This window comes from Scatophagus argus, chromosome 21 (assembly GCF_020382885.2).
Source record: "Scatophagus argus isolate fScaArg1 chromosome 21, fScaArg1.pri, whole genome shotgun sequence".
Taxonomy (NCBI): Eukaryota; Metazoa; Chordata; class Actinopteri; family Scatophagidae; genus Scatophagus; species Scatophagus argus.
The window spans coordinates 13,474,187-13,492,872 of NC_058513.1; the positions used below are offsets into that span (position 1 = coordinate 13,474,187).

Sequence of the window (18,686 nt, forward strand, 5' to 3'; positions counted from 1 at the left end):
ATATATTTACATACATGAATTTATATGATTTTACATTCAAAAGAGCCCCAGGATGGGCCTCTCATGTATTGGTCTCACATTTCAGTGAGAGCTACAGCTAGCATCCAGTTTTCTGACAAATAAACACCTTTCTGAAAATCCCAGAAGAACATTTAATACAACTTATCTGTATTTTATGACTCCTCAAAGACTTTCTAATCATCTGGATGTAAAAAAACAAAAAATCAGTTTGATGTTTGTTTTACATTTAAAATAGGATTTTTTTTTTCTTTCCTAAACAAAGTTGGCAATTGGTTATAACATATGTAGTCACCAAATTTGGAAAAAAAAGAAAAAAGATCACTTATATTTATAGATTTTGATTTTCATTACCTTATGTGTTCAAAGCAAAACAAGAGAGGTGTGCAACTTCTGTATTTCTGAAAAATCTTTTCTATCTTGCATGTTCCATGGAATATGAGAGAAGCCCAAACTGAGACAGAGAAAACTGTACAAATCACACATTTATGTACATTTCTTGACTTTGATGCTAGTACAGATGAGCTGCACTTCCTCCTTTGCACCTATCCTCGGACTTCCGCTTCCTTTGGGGCTTTTCCTCCTCCTCCCTGCACAGGCCTTCATCGCTGGTCGCCTGCAGGCTGTCGAAGGTGCCTTGCCTCTCCATCCCTTGCAGGTTCTCTCCAGGCAGCCTGCGTTTCCTCCACAGATCCACACAGCGATCCACACAGCTGAACCTGGCCTCGGTGGTGCAGGCGTACATGCCTGTCGGCACTGCCAACACCATGGCACACACAATGACAACAATGTGGATGAGCCTTTCTCTTTGCTCCAGCTCACTGATGTCGCTTCCTGTCACAAACACAATGCACTGGCCATCCCTTGGTGGATGGTTCTTCAGGGTCACACATACTTCATATTTGGTGACAGGAAGCAGGTCGTTGACTGAGTAGCTGTTGATGCCGGGGCCGATGTAGATTGTCTCCTTTTTGGGTGAACCATATTTGCCAAAGTGGATGGTGAACCAGGTTTCTGCTGGGTTGTCCGTTGCTGCATGCCACTCCAGGGTGATGCCGTAAACTGTCTGCTTGGCAATGCGGATTTCAATATAGGTATTCTCATCAGACGACAACATGGGGACAGGTGGAGGGAGAGGAACCGAGGAACTGAAGGAGCTGACGTTCACTGTGATGCTGACAGAAGAGCTGCCAATGAAGTTGTTGGCCATGCAGGTGTAGAGTCCTCGGTCTGCCAGATGAAGAGAAGGGATCACCAGCTGGGAGGTGATGGTCTCCTCATTTATTTGAGTCTCTGTAACTGCAAGGAGAAAATATGAGATCAGAGTGTAAGACATTCAGATCTAAGGTTTCTTAACATTAGATTAAGGCAACCTGAAAGCAGGTACAGTATTATTCCTGTCCCTTCATTAAACAGATGCAGCCTGAGAGTTCAACATATACCACACTAAGTGCTCGCACAGCAGGTTCACAACAGTCTAATGGATGGTAGTAATAAAAAAAAAATCTTACCCGCAAATCCTCTTATAATCTTCAGACTGTACATCCAATGAATGGCCGGGCCTGGTCTGGCCTTGACTAAGCATGTGAGAGTTGCATTTGCTCCAAGAGGTAAAGTGATGTTAGTCTCTGGGGCAGAGGCCTCTGGCTTCATGCATGTTTTTAACTGGATCTCATGAAAAAACTTGTCAGCTTTGGCGGCGGGGCCCGAACACATCAAATAAGAGTTCATCAGAATTATGGGAGGGCCGACTTCCCGAATGAATTCGACAAAGCCTTTGAGGCGACAGTCGCATAACCAGGGGTTGTCATGCAGCCCCAGAACCACATTGGAGACCAGCCCTTCTTTTCCCCATGCTTTCTCTGCCGTTTGGTAGAGAGGCCAATCAATGAAGACATCTTTTGATATGACACTAAGTTGGTTGAAGGATAAATCTAAGTAGGTTAGTGTAGGTAAGTGTCTCAGAGCACGTTCAGGCAGGACATCCAGTCGATTGTGCTTCAGGTCCAGAATTTTCAGTTTCGGGGTATCCTGAAATGCCGTCCATGGTACTGAAGTCAGCTTGTTCCCTTGTAGCCTGAGCTCAGTCAGGTTAGCCAGCCCCTCCAGGCTTTTAATGTTCATCAGGGTAATCTCATTGAAATTCAGCCAGAGGAACTCCAAGGTACTAACTTTAGAGAAAGATCCTTGTGGTAACTCAGTCAGGTGGCAGTTCTCTATTCGGATTTTAGTGAAATCATGTGGGATGTCCTCTGGAATTTGTCCCATGGAGGTTTCCATACATAGCAAAGACCTAAAATGGTAATATGAAAAAAATAAGATGCGTTTAGACAAGAGAAGCAAATAGCTACTCATGTATATGCACCATTAGTGCAAATGTATTGATTATATTTGTTTTTAGGTTTTAGAGCAATGTGGTTACCAAGTTAGATTTAAAACAACCCTAAAGGGCTAACATAAAACCTACTTTAAAGAACATATACAGTTTCAGTGGTCACTTACCTTCCCAAGTTATCATCTGTGCAGGAGCATCCGATCAGACAAGTTGCTGATCCAGGGGTGACGAGATAAAATATCAAAGTGATATGCAATGTGGCATGAAAGGCATCCATATTCCTGGAGGAGTTTGTGAAGTAGGCCTGTGAGGGCAGGACGAGCCCATGGGCTGCATGGAAGAAAGCCTATTACCTTAATCCTCCTTGACGTAACACTTAAGACACCAACTGACATGAGACACACACATAGGTAAGGACTATTTATAGCAATGGTCTAGTTTGTCTGGAAAACATTGTCCAATATCCTAAAAGCATGAAAACACTCCACACCACAGCATTGCTCAATCAATATTCAGTGAGCTATGATTGATTGGAATGTAGCTACTTTCAGGTATGACCCCCAAACGGCTTTCTAATTTAATTTATTTGCCCCCCCCTTCCAAAGCACCAGCATTGACATGACAGGAGGCCCATCATTAAATGGGCCAGAGCCCATCAGGCTTAGCACCACAGAGAGGGAGGGCTGCAGAGAGACAGAGACAGATGTCTGGAGAAGACTGTAATCTGACCTGAATAATCCGAACACTGCTTGTCTCACAGGTTCTTATAGGCCAAATCAACAAGTGTGAAAACACACATTTACAACACTGTAGAATCAATCTTTCTAACAGAAATTTGTCCTTTAATGTCCAAGCTTCTTATAGGTGTACATCCCAAGAGGTGAATCTGGCATTCAGTAGTCTAATGTGGAAACAGTAGACTGCATATGTGTCAAACTCACGGCCTGCGGACCACATCCGGCTCGCGAGCTCATTTCATATAAATCTATTATTATTGTTACTAATGGGCCGCCAATATGAAGCGCTGATAACACACAAACTACAGATCCCATAATGCAGCGCAACTGCCGCCTTGCCTTACTATTGGCTACCTGGGAACATTCCCGCGTCAATCAAGTCGAGCTCTGTTGCCGTATACAACCGAGGCTGTTGATTTAGTTGGCCTAGTTTGCTCTTTTATTATTGTTTTCAACACAACAACAACGTCTCTACTTGCGCAATTAGCGCACTGCTCCCTCCGGTCGGAAAGCGGTCACGACACGCCCATCTGTGCCGCCCCGAGCTCGAAAGGGTGATGTCACGGAGTGGGAAAACCGCAATGCATCGTGGGCTTTGCAGGCAACTGAAACGCCGGCTGCATGCGCGATGCTGCTCTTGTGTTCTGTTGTTTTGTTTCAACAAGTTAAAACATGGTGCCAGCGTGCTGTGTCGTTAACTGACACAATCGTTCACATGATCGCTTCGGTAAAACAAACGATCGGGTGAGTTTTTGTCTCATTTCCTACGTGCACGCAAACCCAGAGACGCCGAATGGCCTGGAGAGCAGCCGTGAGTCGACCTAACATCACTTTCAGCACAATCAGCCGACACATGTTGGTGTGTTCACGGCATTTTCACACTGGTGTTGGTGGTGTTTTTCTGAAAATGAAATGAATGGCTGCTTATTCCTGTTTATCCTTAACATGTCATTGTTATGTCAGGCACAGGAAAATCTCCTCATCTGCTACTTGCTCATATGGCGACAAACACCAGGCCTGCACTTTACAAAGAAAGTTAATAAAAGTATCTCTAATGGTGATAATAAATATTGTAGTTCACTAGCAATATATGAAACTGTATTCCAACTACTTTAATTGAGCCATAAGAAGTCCTCTGTGAAACCATGTGCCATTTAGTCAAGCAATAATGTCTGAGCACTTATTGTTTTAAAGTCTTTTCAGTTTATTACAAACATTCTTGTGAGAAAAGCCCTTTTTTTCAAGGTTTTTTGCCGCATGTTCGTATTTCTAAGTTGTTTTGACAGGAGATTTTATATATATGCATATAAATGAATTTTCTTCAATTAACCTTGCGTCATTGGTGATATAAATATTAATTTATTTTATTTATTTTGGAATGATATTCCTGTCTGGTTTTATTCTGTATGTTTAAAAATGTGTTCAAAGTGTTCACTTTAGATCAGCCTGTGATCTAAAGTGTGCTTTGAGTTTTGGCCCCCTGTGCTGTGACCTAGAGACTAAAGGCATATTTTTTCCTGGAGCAACAACACAAATTGCTCCTAAATTGATTAGGCATTTTTACTGAATGAAATATCTGAGGCTGAGCTAGTCGGCATATGTATTCTAGACTCGTTCATTTGAATTGTTTTGTTAGATCTAAAATCTTTATCAGAGATCCTCCACTTTATGTGCTAACAAGAAAGATGATAGCTGCTGTGTGAGGCACAAATGTGCTTTAAGCAAAATGCTAATGTTAGCATGTTAACATTCACTTTATCCCAAATCAGCTCATCTATTTACGACTTAAAGAAGGTTATACAAAACATTTTAGTTTTAAATGCTACTTGACCTTGCTCAGATTAGCTGTGTGTTGTCCTGATTTTTCAGCAAATTAACAACAGACTAATTTTTTGCTTCAGTCAAGATGAATATTGATCTATTCAGAAATCAGTATTCTAAGAGGGTAGAGAAAGACCTTGAGAACATGTAATGTAAAAAATATTTATTTATATACAGTACGTCCATACATACACATAGGTCACAAATATTTACACATTATAAAATACTGTATTTTAGGTTTTTGACCCAACAGTAAACCTGGCACATTAACATCATACATACAAAATAGACCATTAACTGCCAGTTCATCTTTTCACTAAATAATATAAATAAAGATTTAACACAATGCAGATGTTACATCTCGGAAAAAATTAAAACAACTGGGATTTAGACAGTTTAGGACAACATTTCAAGACATTTTCTTCTGCAAAACGTCATATTTAAAAGTGCATGATGAATTTTATTTTAAAAAAGTTCTTTTTACACATTTACACCACATGCAAATATCGAAACTGTGTCACTGTGTATATTTTCCCTTTTTGCTGTCCACCAGTTAAATGGTGGTTTTTATTCCCACAAGGCTGTAAAACATTTTCATACATCCAGTGCTGACAGAGCTGTCCATGTCAACTCAGACGACCTACCCCCAAAAGAGGAGTCGTTTGAGTCTCTGAGCACGGTGGTGTATCTGGTCACATCACAGGCCCTTCGAAAACAAAGTGCATCCTTTAGAGGTTCATTTGGTTTTAGCAAAAGTACTCGTTAGGTGCCCCCTCAGTCCTAGCTGTGGCCTCCGAGTCAACACTAGACCTTGCTGAAAGCAGCCTGTTGGATTCGTCAGGATTTAGTCTGGTCAGATATTCGCCCTCCATCCCTTTAGCTTTTCCCCCAGGGCCAAGGGTCTCAAACGTGACGTACGAGTCCTGCATTTCCTTGGACTGCCGACCAAGCAGCTTTTGGCAGCGCTTCTTTAGAGCCCCACAGCACACAATCAGTGTCAGAGGGACAGCAATCACACATGCAACTGTTATCACCACCACATTAATGAGCTTCTGAGTTCCACTAGCACTGGCTGCCTCATCTGTTGAGAAGATTACACACTGCTCCTTTTTTGGGATCAGGCCTTTGACGCAAACACAAGCAATGTACTTTGTCTTTGGTACAAGGCCATCAATGGTGATCCGGTTCTTTCCAGCACCTACATTGATCCGACGCATGTCTCTCTCGCCAAATATGGCATACAGGACGCTGAATTCTGTGGTGTTTGTGGCTGTAGGGGCTCGCCAGTTCAGAGAAACAGTGTGGTCGGTGTCGCCAATCACCTTTACCGAACGCACTACTCTTTTCTCTGGTGCTTGCTGTAAGGATGAAGCGTTGGCTGCTAAGTTACTCAGAGCATCCTGCCCCACCTCCGATGGCTTCTGAGGGTCTGACACCTTGCCTCGTCCCTGAGAGGCATCATTAGAGATGCTGTAGCTCTCGATCTCATACTTTCCAGTCACACCTTTACCATTTAGAGGTTCAATGATGGGCTGGCCGGCAGTGGTGGTTGGCGGAGGAACATATCTGGCAATAAGCTTCTCCTGGTATGCCGCTCTTCCAATGCCACCCGGTTTCTTCCCTCTGGTTCTCTTAGAAACACCTACACCTGCTTCCTCAGACCGAAAGGAATCTGTGATCACCAAAGAGATTATGGCATCTGCTGTGCCCACGAAGTTGGTTGCTTTGCAGACATATTTCCCAGAATCTCGGTAGGAGACTGCAGGCACACTCAAAATTGACCAAATTATGCCCTCCTTTGAAATCTCTTCCTGGACTGAAAAATAAAAAAACGGAGACATCCAGAGAGTTAAGCATGATAATCTTTAATCTCATTGACACTGTGACTTGGACAGAAATAAATACTGTTCTAATTTAGGCACATCTGGGCTTAGTTCAGCAGAACTTACCGGTGCCATTCATTCTCTTGCCATCAGCACGACTCCAGGACAGCTCAGGGATAGGGACTCCAACTGTGCCACAGCGAAGCAGGACGTTGTTGCCCAGTGAGCTTCGTACACGAGCCACGGCCGTGTGGACCCGAGGGCCCTGACACCTCTGCAGCTCTGCTTCAGTGAAAAGAACCCCTGACAGGCTCTCCGGATCAGCGCACCTCAGCCTGGTGTCGATAAGAGCCACAGATGATGATGGGGTTTTCTGAAACTGCACCAAATCATACAGCCGGCAGTCACACAGCCACGGGTTGTCATGCAGACCTGCAGAGGAAACCAAGCAAGACAAGGGGCCTTCAGTGATTTTATTCAACTCAGTGTCCTTGTATGAACTAATGTTATTACCATCCAGTACATTTCCCCTTGCACAACACAAAGCCATTTCAAGACCAAAAACTTGTGGCTGTGAGTTAAATTAAATAGAATTAGTGAGACAACTTGACACACAATAACTAAAATTAGACTAATCCTTAGCTTTAAATCCTTCTGGTGTCAAAGAAGTGGTCATCATGCAAGGCAGATTAAAAAGAATATGTTCCAGTATCCCAATATATCACAGCTTGATCCTCACCGAGAATAAGTTTGGAGGAATCGGTGTCCTGCGATGGCTTTACACTCAGCCACATTGTGAGGACGTCAGCAGGAACAGTTGTCAGACTGTTGCTGGATAAGTCCAGATAGGTGACGTTCTTTATGTACATGGTGGCTTCAGTGGGGATGCTGGAGATTTTGTTGTTGTGTAAGTCGAGGAGCCTCAGGTTTGGCATGTCAGTCAGAGACTCCCAGGGAAAGGAGGTGAGAGCGTTGCCGTCCAACCTGAGCTCATCCAGGTTGTAAAGACCCCGGAAACTGTCGACACTCAGCGAATTCAGTGAATTGAAAGACATCCACAGAAACTCCAGGCTGTTGAGGTAGTGGAAGTTGTCGGTTGAAATCCGCGTGATTGCTGTTTTTTCAATGCGCAGCTTGGATGTGTCAGTAGGAAAATTCGGAGGAATCACAGTGATCTCTGGATCATTGCAAAGTACACTCCTGCAAGAAAAAAAATTAAATATAATTATCTGTAACTGACATTTAAGGGAAACAATAAAAAAACTACTTATAACTTACTCTGAATTGGTGGTAAAACAAACAAAATATATTTTTTGCATCCTTTCTATTTCACAAAATAATACAGTGCAACTTTAAGTTGAGAAAATGTGGAAACCTATTGTTCACTAACAAGCAAAGGAGATTAAAGGGCAACTCCAAGTTAATCCTCCCCTAGTGACTGGACAGAAGAAAGCTGCGGTGAAAATCAATTTTGCACGCAAGAAAAAACTAAAACACGCATACTGGAAATAAACAGGAACATTTCCCAGTTGTCGTATTTACCTCGCTTTTGATCCGTCACTTAATTTGTGGAAGAAGCAGCTGCATTGTGCAGGACATGAAGTGCTCAGCAGAGGAAGAAAAACTAAAGCCAAACAAAAGGCAGCAGCAAAATGTCGATTCATTTTTTCTCCAAGCTACTAAAAGCTATGCGGCTAAAACTACAGTGAAAGACAACAGGCGCTGCAGCTCGGTCTAACGGGACATCGGATGCATCGCGGTGTTGTGCAGGCTCACAGCTCCATACTGCGCCGCCTGCTCTGAATCCTGTGATAAAAAGGATAGGCGGGGATTAGTGAGGGACTTGGGTTATTTTCATTCACACGATTAGGCTGTTGCTTCCTGGACGCTGATAGGCTGCGTGGTTTTCACTTTTAGTCTTTCCAATAGTTTACTGGATGGTTAATTATGGATGCAGCAAAGTGTACAGCACTTATGTGAAGCGGAGGCTGCAGGTAGATAAAAATGCATCTGGACGTAGTCATTTATGGAGAAATACCTTTTTAACAGTTTTGAAATATGTCGTTCTAATGCCTTCATTAATCAAATATGTCTTGTCAGGTGTCATATCGTATACTGCCAAATGCTGGAGAAACCCTGGAAGCGACAGGCCTCCTATTCTACATTATGTGGACAATTAGTCACCACTAACAGGTCACAGTTCTGATATGAGAGCACAGTGATGTCCTGCAGGTTCAGCGCATCTTCCTCAGCTCATGCACTTCTTACACAGATTTTCCTGCTCTTAAATGGAGGTAATTTTTGTTAATACAGTAACAAATTGTAGTTTATTATTATGATGGTTAGAGCTTCGCAAGAAATGACCACTAGATGGCAGTGGAGAGATTCTACCAGTATTTGCTGTGTTATGTGACTCACCTTCTTGTTGTTAGACCCAAACTTCAAACCAGACGATCACTGATGAAACTGTGCGACGTATCAAAGCTTTTCTGCATTACTTACTGCGCAAATAAAGATTTTTTTTCATTTGACATTGTCTTCATCTTTTATATTTATGAATTTTAAATTACGAGGAAAACTCACTCGTCCTATAAACACCACTACATCATAAGCAGCAATGTAACTGAGTACATTTACTGAAAGTACAAACAAGGTACTTGTACTCTAGTAGTTTAATAATATTTTGTACTTTTGATGCACTATGTTTATTTTCAAATATTATTATTATTACAGGTTAAACCACCTGGCAGTATATGAAGTATTTCAAATTAGCCACACTTTTGCCAACTGCAACATTAAAAGGATACAAACATTAATGCTTCAATTATTATAATCCATAATACCAGTATATTTTATTCTGAAATGGGCCAGTCTGCATAATAAGTACTTTCACATTTGGCTACTTTTAAGAGTATTTTGATGCTACTTTTGTACTTTAATTCATATAATAATGAATGATTTTCATGTGTAACAGAGTATTACTGTGGTACCTCAGGCTCTGAGGTTTTTTCACAGGTGCAGAGTTTTAAACAAATATTTCTGACAGGATTTCAAATCCCTTAATCCTTTGTTTTATCACTATTTATTAGTACATCTTTATTCTATTTCTCTCAGGAGGATTGACCTCCTTACTCATTGGAAATGTAGAGAACATATTCAAGTAAAAGTAGTAGTATCTCAAATTGTACTTAAGTACAGTACTTTGCTCTTTATTACTTTTAACCACTGCATTTAGCTTCATCATATGAGATGTAAAAATTAGCATATAGTATCACATAAGTGCAGTAGAATAACCATTTAGTAGAATCAAAGTCATCCTCTGAATTGTTGAAAAGGCAGAAAGTCTCCTGAAAATTCTATTTAAGTACAGTAAAGATACTTATTTACTTTTTATTTCTGCTGTTACCATTTCATACTTTTACTGCAACAAACAAAAAAAACATTAAGTTTTTCATCTTTGGTCCTGCTGTTCAGTCTGTCGGTACAAATGCAGTCCAACACTGAAACCTTTGTTTCATTGCAAAATCAGCAGATTATGATGGTGTAATTAACTGTTGGCCAATGCATTAATGTGCAACCACTGCAAGAGTGCAGGCACTTGGGAAAAAATATTACAGACAGAGTATTCAGGTCAGTTACAGTCATGGGTTTTATTCTAAGTAAATGTGAGGTTAAATGAGATGCTGCGTCCATCCTGATTTCTTCTGTAGTAGTGACCTTTGAGAGGGATGTGGTTTATTGGTCCACTGTCCCTCAATATACGTCTTTGAAACAGATTATTAATGTGTTGCACAGTGCTTGAACTTGCAAATGTTGTTGGGCTAAAAGTTTGTCATATTTAAACCAGTTTTTCATTTCTTTCTGTCATTATTTCAGTGCTCATTGTTTAGCTTTTGATCAAAAACTGGCACTTACATATCAAGAAACCAGATAGTGTGGAGTTCATCAAACCTCAAAACAAACTTCCTAAAGATTACAATTTCTACCAGTTGATCAAACCACTACAGTCTGTTCCCACTCACTCTCAGCTGCTGTAGATTAACAGCTTGTTAAATTTTAGCACTGCAGAATTAGCACTCTGCTGCTCTATGTTCTTCATCTTCTGACTAACACATTTATAGGCGTCCTGTTGAGATTTAAGGGAGCAGACTTATTCTGATATGCACCTCAGATTCTCCATATTGTCGATCTGACTGAATCGACCTAAACAGAGTAGACTGTATGGGAAGACTACAACTGCATGGCACAGTATGGGCAGTTTGACAAAAGGCTGTTTAAGTCCATTGGGACACATCATTACTTCATAGTTAATGAGTTTGTGTTAATCTGTGAACAGATTAGTGGTGCAATCAGACTCCGTCCAAATGTTATATTTTAAAAAGATTCAGGCTGCTGCGAGAGCCAAAGGTTACTTTTCAGCTGTCCTCGTTTTGTCACGGTTATTTTGGCCAACAGCTTATGACATGAAATGAGTAAATGAAAAAGGACCTGATGTTTTCACAGACTCTTTAATTAACCTTTTACATGTAATGTGGCCAGTAAGAGAGAACCACCAGTTTTTGCATGTGTGGTCAGGACAAAAGAGTTATGATTTGTCAGTTTGGCCCTTGAAAAAGAAAAATAATGCACAGTGAAACTGATTTGTTTATTGAGCTCCGAGGTGATGGAAATTTGGCTTATAAGTAAAATCATATAATTTGCACACGAAATCTTCTGTACAGACTCTGTAAATATTTTAAAATGTCTTTTCTGATATCAAAACTCTTATGTTTCCTCAGTAAAAACAGGCACTGCTGGGGCTTCTTGTACACAGACTTTCTGAAGGCCCCCACCTGCTCCACAACCCATCTGTTACTTCAGTCAAACAATAATGTGATTTGCTCTAAAAGTTTTCCTGAGCCGAGTCAAGTTGATTTTATTTACCACAAAAATCACAAATTTTCCCAAGGTGTTTACAATCTGTACAGTGCATGAACCATAAGACTCTTGTTTCAGATAAGGGAAAACCTTCTGATGGAGAAACACATGACAGCAGGAGTGCTCTTATTCCACCCATCCAGACATAAAGTTTTAAGGATTTTAAGATGAAGCTATATATTACCTCAACTGTAGCATGGCAGAGCTTTGAGTTGCCATACTACAGTCGCTTTGTGGGGCTACGGAGAGCATCTGAAATGCATCCCATCAAATCACTTCCGTTAAAAACACAATTTCCCATACTCCCCCTCTCTTTTCTCAACACAAAAGCATAACGAGCGTCAGCTGAGTGGAGTCAACGAGTTTAGGGTGAAAGTTCATCCCCCACATAGATTGTTGCCTGTGAAATTTCGATCGACTAACTTTTAGATCAAAAAGCTGCGCAGCAAACGTGCAAAGTTTTGGCGGTCCCAAACTCGCAGGAAGTTTGGAGGAGGTCTGCTCGTTAGGGCATTCCTCGGGGGATTGTGAAAGGGGTTTATTAAGATTAGTCTCTTTATGCTTTTTCACGTGAAAGAGCCTTTATAAGGCGACATTTTCTTGTAGACGGTGGCGCGCTACACGACAGGAACAGGACTTGTCTTATTGTGCAGAGTTTCAGTTTGTGCGTTTCAGCATGGCAGCGTATACGTTACCGGAGGGATTCACGGACTTCGACATGTTTACATTCGGCTCAGCGCTGCTTGTCGGCGGTAAGTGGACCCAGCTCACAGGAAGACATGTGTCTACAAGGGTTAAAGCCACGGTTCACTCTGAAAACAGCTGCTTTGCTAACAAATTCACCCTAAGTTCTGAAAAGACCCAACCAGTGCCAATGCATTATCTTATTGTTTACACTGTGATGTTGGTTTTTGAGTTGCCAATCAAAATCAGTCAACTCAAAGGTCCAACAAACTGTTTGCAAATTTTGCAAAGGGGCCTCACGTTTGGGATCAGCAGTGGCAGAAATATTTGACTCCTCTTCTTTAGTAAAAGTGCTAATGTAGTGATCTAAAAATGTTCCCTTACAATCAGGCTGAAAGTCCTGAATGAAAAATCCATCTTAAGTTAAAGTACATTAGTATTAGCAAGAGCAGTTAAAGTACTGTATTTACAAGTATAAAAAAGTACAGTTTGGGCCTCTCTGACAGATTTACTGTTATGACATTATTAGATTATTAATACTGAAGCATCAGTGTGTGAGCAGAATTGCTTGAGCTGGTTTGAACTTCTTTATATACAGATTTTGGATCATCAGAACTTTTATAGAAATGGATTTCATGTGAAAAGCACACACTATACACTGACTATACGACACACTGTTTTTTGTCAGATGTCAGAAGCCAAAAAGGTTGGAATACCACTGGTTTAAATTTTAAGTGTGTTGTCTCTTAAAAGTTTAAAAGTAACTGAAGTTGATGACTAAATGTGGAGAAATAGAAAGTAATGTATGGTATTTCTGTCTGAAATCTAGTGGAGTGCAAGTATAAAGTAGCATAAAACATAAAATCTTGGCAGGTTACAAGCTCAGTTACATTGTGCTTAACTGCAGTACTTCACTGCAGTGAATGTACTTAATTACTTACCACCACTGATTAGAATAAAATCAGAGTGATGCAGCTGTGCTGATAAATCCAGACTCAATGTGATGCCAGGAGTTAAAGGTACATTACACTTTCTTTTGTTTTTCACTTTCAGGCATGCTCGGATTCTTCCTCAACGCCATCAGCATCGTGTCTTTCCTCACAGTGAAGGAGATGCGGACTCCCAGTAACTTCTTTGTGTTCAATCTGGCTGTGGCTGACATCAGTTTGAATATTAACGGACTCACAGCCGCGTATGCAAGCTACATCAGGTACAGTAGACACTTTCTTTTTTCCTAAAGTGTAATTATTTTGCTTCCACAGACCCTTTTATATCATGGTTTGGTGTACTAAATGTCTCTCCGCAAGCAATAACAGGCTAAATAGTATTTAATATTAGCCAATGGGCAAAAGCTAAATAAGCCTTGTGGGTTCATAATCCAATCCACTTTATTCTATGTGGAAAGTTCATGTATTGCAAACCTGTTGTGAATTACTTAACGGGATTTTAATTGAAATGTAGCAGTCACTAAATCAATCTTTTATGTCCTGTTTAAACCTCTTATATATATTTCATCCCATGGTTCCCTGGGTGTCAGCAGGACCGGATTAACACACTAGGGGTCCCTTATTGATTGCCATATCTGAGCCTTCATACCCCCGTGCAGTAGCTTGTTTTGGAAATCGAGCCTTTGACTTTGGGAGGATAAGTCTGAACGGTTGCAAGGTGATTAACAAGTTTATTTTTCTAATTTTTTGGTGACATACTGGAGAGTTGGGCGGCACGGTGGTGCTGTGGTTAGCACTGTCGCCTCATAGCAAGAGGGTTCCGGGTTCAAATCCCGGTCTGGGCCCTTCTGGTGGATCGCTGGTTCGATTCCCCGTACCGGTGTCCATGGCTGAGGTACCCTTGAGCAAGGCACCTAACCCCCACTGCTCCCCGGGCGCTGCACGCGGTCGCCCACTGCCCCGGGTTTGCTGTGTGTGTGTGCACGTCACTTGGGTGGGTTAAATGCAGAGCACGAATTTCATTGGAGTGAGTTCCCTCCAATGACGAAATATGTCACTTTCATCATCTTCATCTTTCATGTGGAGTTTGCATGTTCTCCCTGTGCCTGCGCGGGTTTTCTCCGGGTACTCCGTCTTCCTTCCACAATACCAAAAACATGCACATTAGGTTAACTGGCTACTCTACATTGCCCCTATAGGTGTGAATGTGAGAGTGTGTGGTTGTCTGTCTTTGTGCGATTGACTGGCGACCAGTCCAGGGTGTACCCTGCCTCTCGCCCGTAGTCAGCTGGGATAGGCTCCAGCTCCCCCGCGACCCTGATGGATAAGCGGTATAGAAAATGGATGGGTACTGGAGAGTTGTTGCTCTTCAGAACAACAACCTGAAGAAGGCACATCAGTCTTTGGTTTAACTGCTCACAGCTCATACGCAGTCTGTGATGAGGGGTTGCGAGTAGGCCTTGCTTGACTACTAAGGTTCATGTACCAGAAAGGTTGGAAGGCAGTGAGGTCATCTTAATCAGCTGTGTAAAATCTTAGAGTTATGTTGTGACCACCATGTTTTCAAAATGTTTTTACAGCCTGATGTGGTGGTATAATTAATACTGTTTGTGTTGTGTTGTGTCCAGGCAACATTTTATTAGCATGCTGGGGTAATTCAAGTGTCATTGTCTTTTCTAGATATTGGCCATTTGGTCAAGATGGATGTGCATACCATGGTTTTCAGGGGATGATATCGGTCCTGGCATCCATTAGTTTCATGGCAGCCATTGCTTGGGACAGATATCACCAATACTGTACCAGTGAGTACAACACACCACTATCACTACACCAGTGAGGCCAGATGAGCAAAATATAATACATTTTAGATCAATAATAACACCTGGAAAAAAAAAATAAAATTACAAATAATATATATCACATGATGGTAAGATCCACACTTAAAACACTGATTTTTGTGTTATTAAATTTAAGCTGCTCTAAGCAGTATGTTTCTATCAGCAATGGGCCAATACACTGTGTGTATTATGAAAGACAAACAAACAAATTTTAATTTCTTAGAGAGAGAATATCATTTTGGTAATGTGGTGCGCATTAATCAGTTTAAGAGCCAGATATTTTCCCAGCTGGTGGAGACCAGAAACAGAGCTAAAAGCAAAGAAGCAGAAACAAAAGAAAATGTCAACACATGATTAAATGAATACATTAACCTTTTAATCTCTTTAAATCATAATCGAATGTTGACTCACATCCAAATAACATTACGCATGTTTTCATTCTGTAGGACAGAAGCTCTTTTGGAGCACAACTTTGACCATGAGTGGCATCATCTGGATTCTTTCTATCTTCTGGGCTGCTGTTCCTCTCATGGGATGGGGTGTCTATGACTTTGAGCCTATGAGGACTTGCTGCACGCTGGACTACACCAGAGGGGACAGGTAGAGATGCAAGTGTCCATAGCATTGTGACTTTTATTTACCATGTTAGTCTACATGCTATTTTCCTATTCATCTCTTTTCAACAGGGACTATGTGACCTACATGCTAACACTGGTGCTGCTCTACCTGATGTTCCCAGCTGTCACAATGTTGTCATGTTATGATTCCATCCATAAACACTTCAAGAAGGTCCATCATCACAGGGTAAATGTGCTGCAGTAATCTCAAAATCCCTTTGAATGAAGCTCTCTGCTTCTTTTTTCTTTTCTCTTAATGTTCAGTCAGATTTGCGAGAGAAAATGCACTTTTCTTCTTAACTGGCTTGTTTCAGCTGTTTCTGTGGTACACAGTGTCTTTTTGTTATTTTGACTGTGATAAATAGCGACAGGGGTTGCTGTTTTAGCATGCTAACGTATGTTGCTAAGGTCAGAATTGTTATTCTTGATACCTGACTAATGTGCAAAAGACTCAACTGTGATCAGTGGTCATGTGGGGGGGGGACTTAACTTACTTAACTAACTTAACTTAAATGTTAAAAGAATATTTTGACATTTTCTGGAAAGTTGTTGGCTTTCTTGACAAGAGTTACAAGCTCAGTACCACTCTGGTCTAAATCTGAAGCTGCAGCCAGTAGACAGTGGGCTAAGACTGAACTCACATTGTTAGGCTAAACTGAAATATTGATTGATTCAATTCAGTTTATTTATATAGCGCCAATTCACAACAAAAGTTATCTCATGACACTTTCCAATTTGAGCAGGTCTAGACCAAACTCTTTAATTGAACTGTAAATACAGAGAGCCCAACATTCCCCCTTGAGCAAGCACTTGGCGACAGTGATGAGGAAAAACTGCCTTTTAGAAGGCAGAAACCTCGGAGCAGACCCCGGCTCAAGATGGGCGGCCATCTGCCTTGACCTGGTAGGGAGAGAGAGAGAGAGAGAGAGAGAGAGAGAGAGGGAGGGAGAGCAAGGGAGAGAGGGTGGGGTGTGAGAGAAGGAGCACACAAGCAGAGATGCATAGCAGCAATAATAATACCAGAAGTATCGGAAATGTAAATAATGATAATGACAATGAAGTATACAGAAGGTATTAGGGTGATTTTGATAACAGTAGTAACAATAATGGTAGTAGCTGTACTGAGTCGTAACAGAATTAAATCAGATTATGACTAAACAGTAGTAATCGCAGTAGGTTTTGATTAGGACGACAGCAGGACTGCAGCAGGAGGTCCAGTCATGATCGATAGGAATCTGTGGGACAAGAAAGCACAGGGACTCCAGGGAAGAAGTTGAGTTAGTAATATGCATTAATGGGACATAGATGTGTGCAGAAGGAGAGGGAGAGGAAGAAAGAGCTCAGTGCGTCATGGGAGGGCCCACGGTAGTCTAAGCCTATAGCAGCATAACTAGGGGCCGATAACTTGATAACTAACTAAAGTTAGTTATCAAGTTATCAAATATTGCTTTCTTATTTCTAGCTGAATACTGTTAACACTAAACCATCAAGGTTCTAAATCCTCTGCACTGCATCTGTAATATCCACAGTAACACAATGAACTTTGTTTTCTAGTTTAACACCAGTTTGCCCCTGAGGGTAATGCTGATGTGCTGGGGCCCTTATGTCCTCATGTGCATTTATGCCTGCTTCGAGAATGTGAAGGTCGTGTCTCCAAAACTAAGGATGGTGAGCACTTATTCAGTTTAATTCAGTTTAACAATTTACAGTCGAGATGATAAAGAAGGAAGGAATTCATGTAACTGCTGTTTGAAGGATAATTGTAGCCAATGTGTTTTGAATAATTGGACTAAACTCTAAATCGAGTGCTTGATAAATGATGTAAGTACTTGTTTCTGCTCGCAGGTGCTTCCAGTTGTGGCAAAAACTAATCCCATCTTCAATGCTCTCCTCTACTCATTTGGAAATGAGTTCTACCGGGGTGGCGTGTGGCACTTCCTCACCGGACAGAAAATTGTTGATCCGGTTATTAAGAAGTCAAAATGAAAGGAAACCGGCAAGAAAACAAACAAACAAACAAACCACCATTTGCTCTTACGATAGGTTCCTCATTCCTAATTGGTAAAGTTTTATGAAACCTGCTGATCCATTTAAGTTCCTATACAATTGTAATATTTTCACATACAGTTGCTCAAAACTCAGGACAACCTCGTTGGAGCCACCACAGTAGCCTCATGCTGGATTTGTGTAAATCTACAAGGTGGTGCTGCAGGTAATTCACCCAGTTTAAAGTCACTGTATTCTTTCAACAGCAATTTGTACTTAACATGCACTGCTCATCCATCTCTCATACAATAAACACGCTGTGTTGCTGCTCTCCTACTGCATGCTCTACTCTGAAGTGCTTTTCAACCTGAATGACTGAGCAGTTGTAAGTAAGAGGCCTAATTTTGACAGCTGACCAGTATACAGAGCTGCCCTCTCAAGGCACGGCTGTCTCTAGCCCTTACACTAAGCAGATTAATCAGTTGTGTTTTTTGTTAGGAAGACAGTTTGAGGTGATGTAACTTCTATACATAGTAAAGAAGCATTCACTGTGTTAAGACTGTATTATGCAATTACACTACAGTCGATAACTAGGGAACTCATTTCTCAGTAGCTTGTTATTTAAGTGCACAAATGGACAAATAAAGAATCGGATGTGGTAGACTTTCTTGGCTCAATCAGAATCAGAATTCCTTTATTTATCCCTGAAGGGAAATTCTTTAAATCAGACTTGAAGTGAACTTGATTGAACTGTTGAATGTCTCCAACACTTCAATCCCGACTAGTCATGGCAGCCACAGTAACAACATCAGAACCAAAATGTATTTTGCTCTGTCATACCCACTTCCTTGGAATAAATGCATGCCAATGTCTCTTTTCTAAACACAAGCCAAGTGTTCTTCAGGGCACAGACAAGAAAAGACTGCAGCATTCTGATCTTTGAGCTGCTAAATCCAGAAATAA

General features: G+C 41.2%; 3 protein-coding genes across 3 annotated transcripts; 1 reads left to right on the plus strand and 2 right to left on the minus strand.

Annotated features, from left to right (window-relative positions):
- Positions 1-385: 385 nt before the first annotated feature.
- Positions 386-2,348, minus strand: LOC124052822 (leucine-rich repeat, immunoglobulin-like domain and transmembrane domain-containing protein 2). The gene is made up of 2 exons (XM_046377511.1): positions 1,530-2,348; positions 386-1,317 (listed from the first exon to the last, which is right to left on the minus strand). Exons 1-2 carry the CDS (start codon positions 2,296-2,298, stop codon positions 530-532), a joined length of 1,557 nt encoding a protein of 518 aa, XP_046233467.1. The 5' UTR covers positions 2,299-2,348; the 3' UTR covers positions 386-529.
- A 2,706-nt stretch (positions 2,349-5,054) lies between these two features.
- Positions 5,055-8,580, minus strand: lrit1b (leucine-rich repeat, immunoglobulin-like and transmembrane domains 1b). Its single transcript, XM_046378203.1, has 4 exons — positions 8,277-8,580; positions 7,474-7,934; positions 6,861-7,166; positions 5,055-6,727 (listed from the first exon to the last, which is right to left on the minus strand). Exons 1-4 carry the CDS (start codon positions 8,396-8,398, stop codon positions 5,658-5,660), a joined length of 1,959 nt encoding a protein of 652 aa, XP_046234159.1. The 5' UTR covers positions 8,399-8,580; the 3' UTR covers positions 5,055-5,657.
- A 3,405-nt stretch (positions 8,581-11,985) lies between these two features.
- On the plus strand, positions 11,986-18,064 carry rgrb (retinal G protein coupled receptor b). Its single transcript, XM_046377918.1, has 7 exons — positions 11,986-12,403; positions 13,389-13,545; positions 14,963-15,084; positions 15,567-15,720; positions 15,807-15,924; positions 17,292-17,405; positions 17,583-18,064. Exons 1-7 carry the CDS (start codon positions 12,328-12,330, stop codon positions 17,721-17,723), a joined length of 882 nt encoding a protein of 293 aa, XP_046233874.1. The 5' UTR covers positions 11,986-12,327; the 3' UTR covers positions 17,724-18,064.
- Positions 18,065-18,686: the final 622 nt, after the last annotated feature.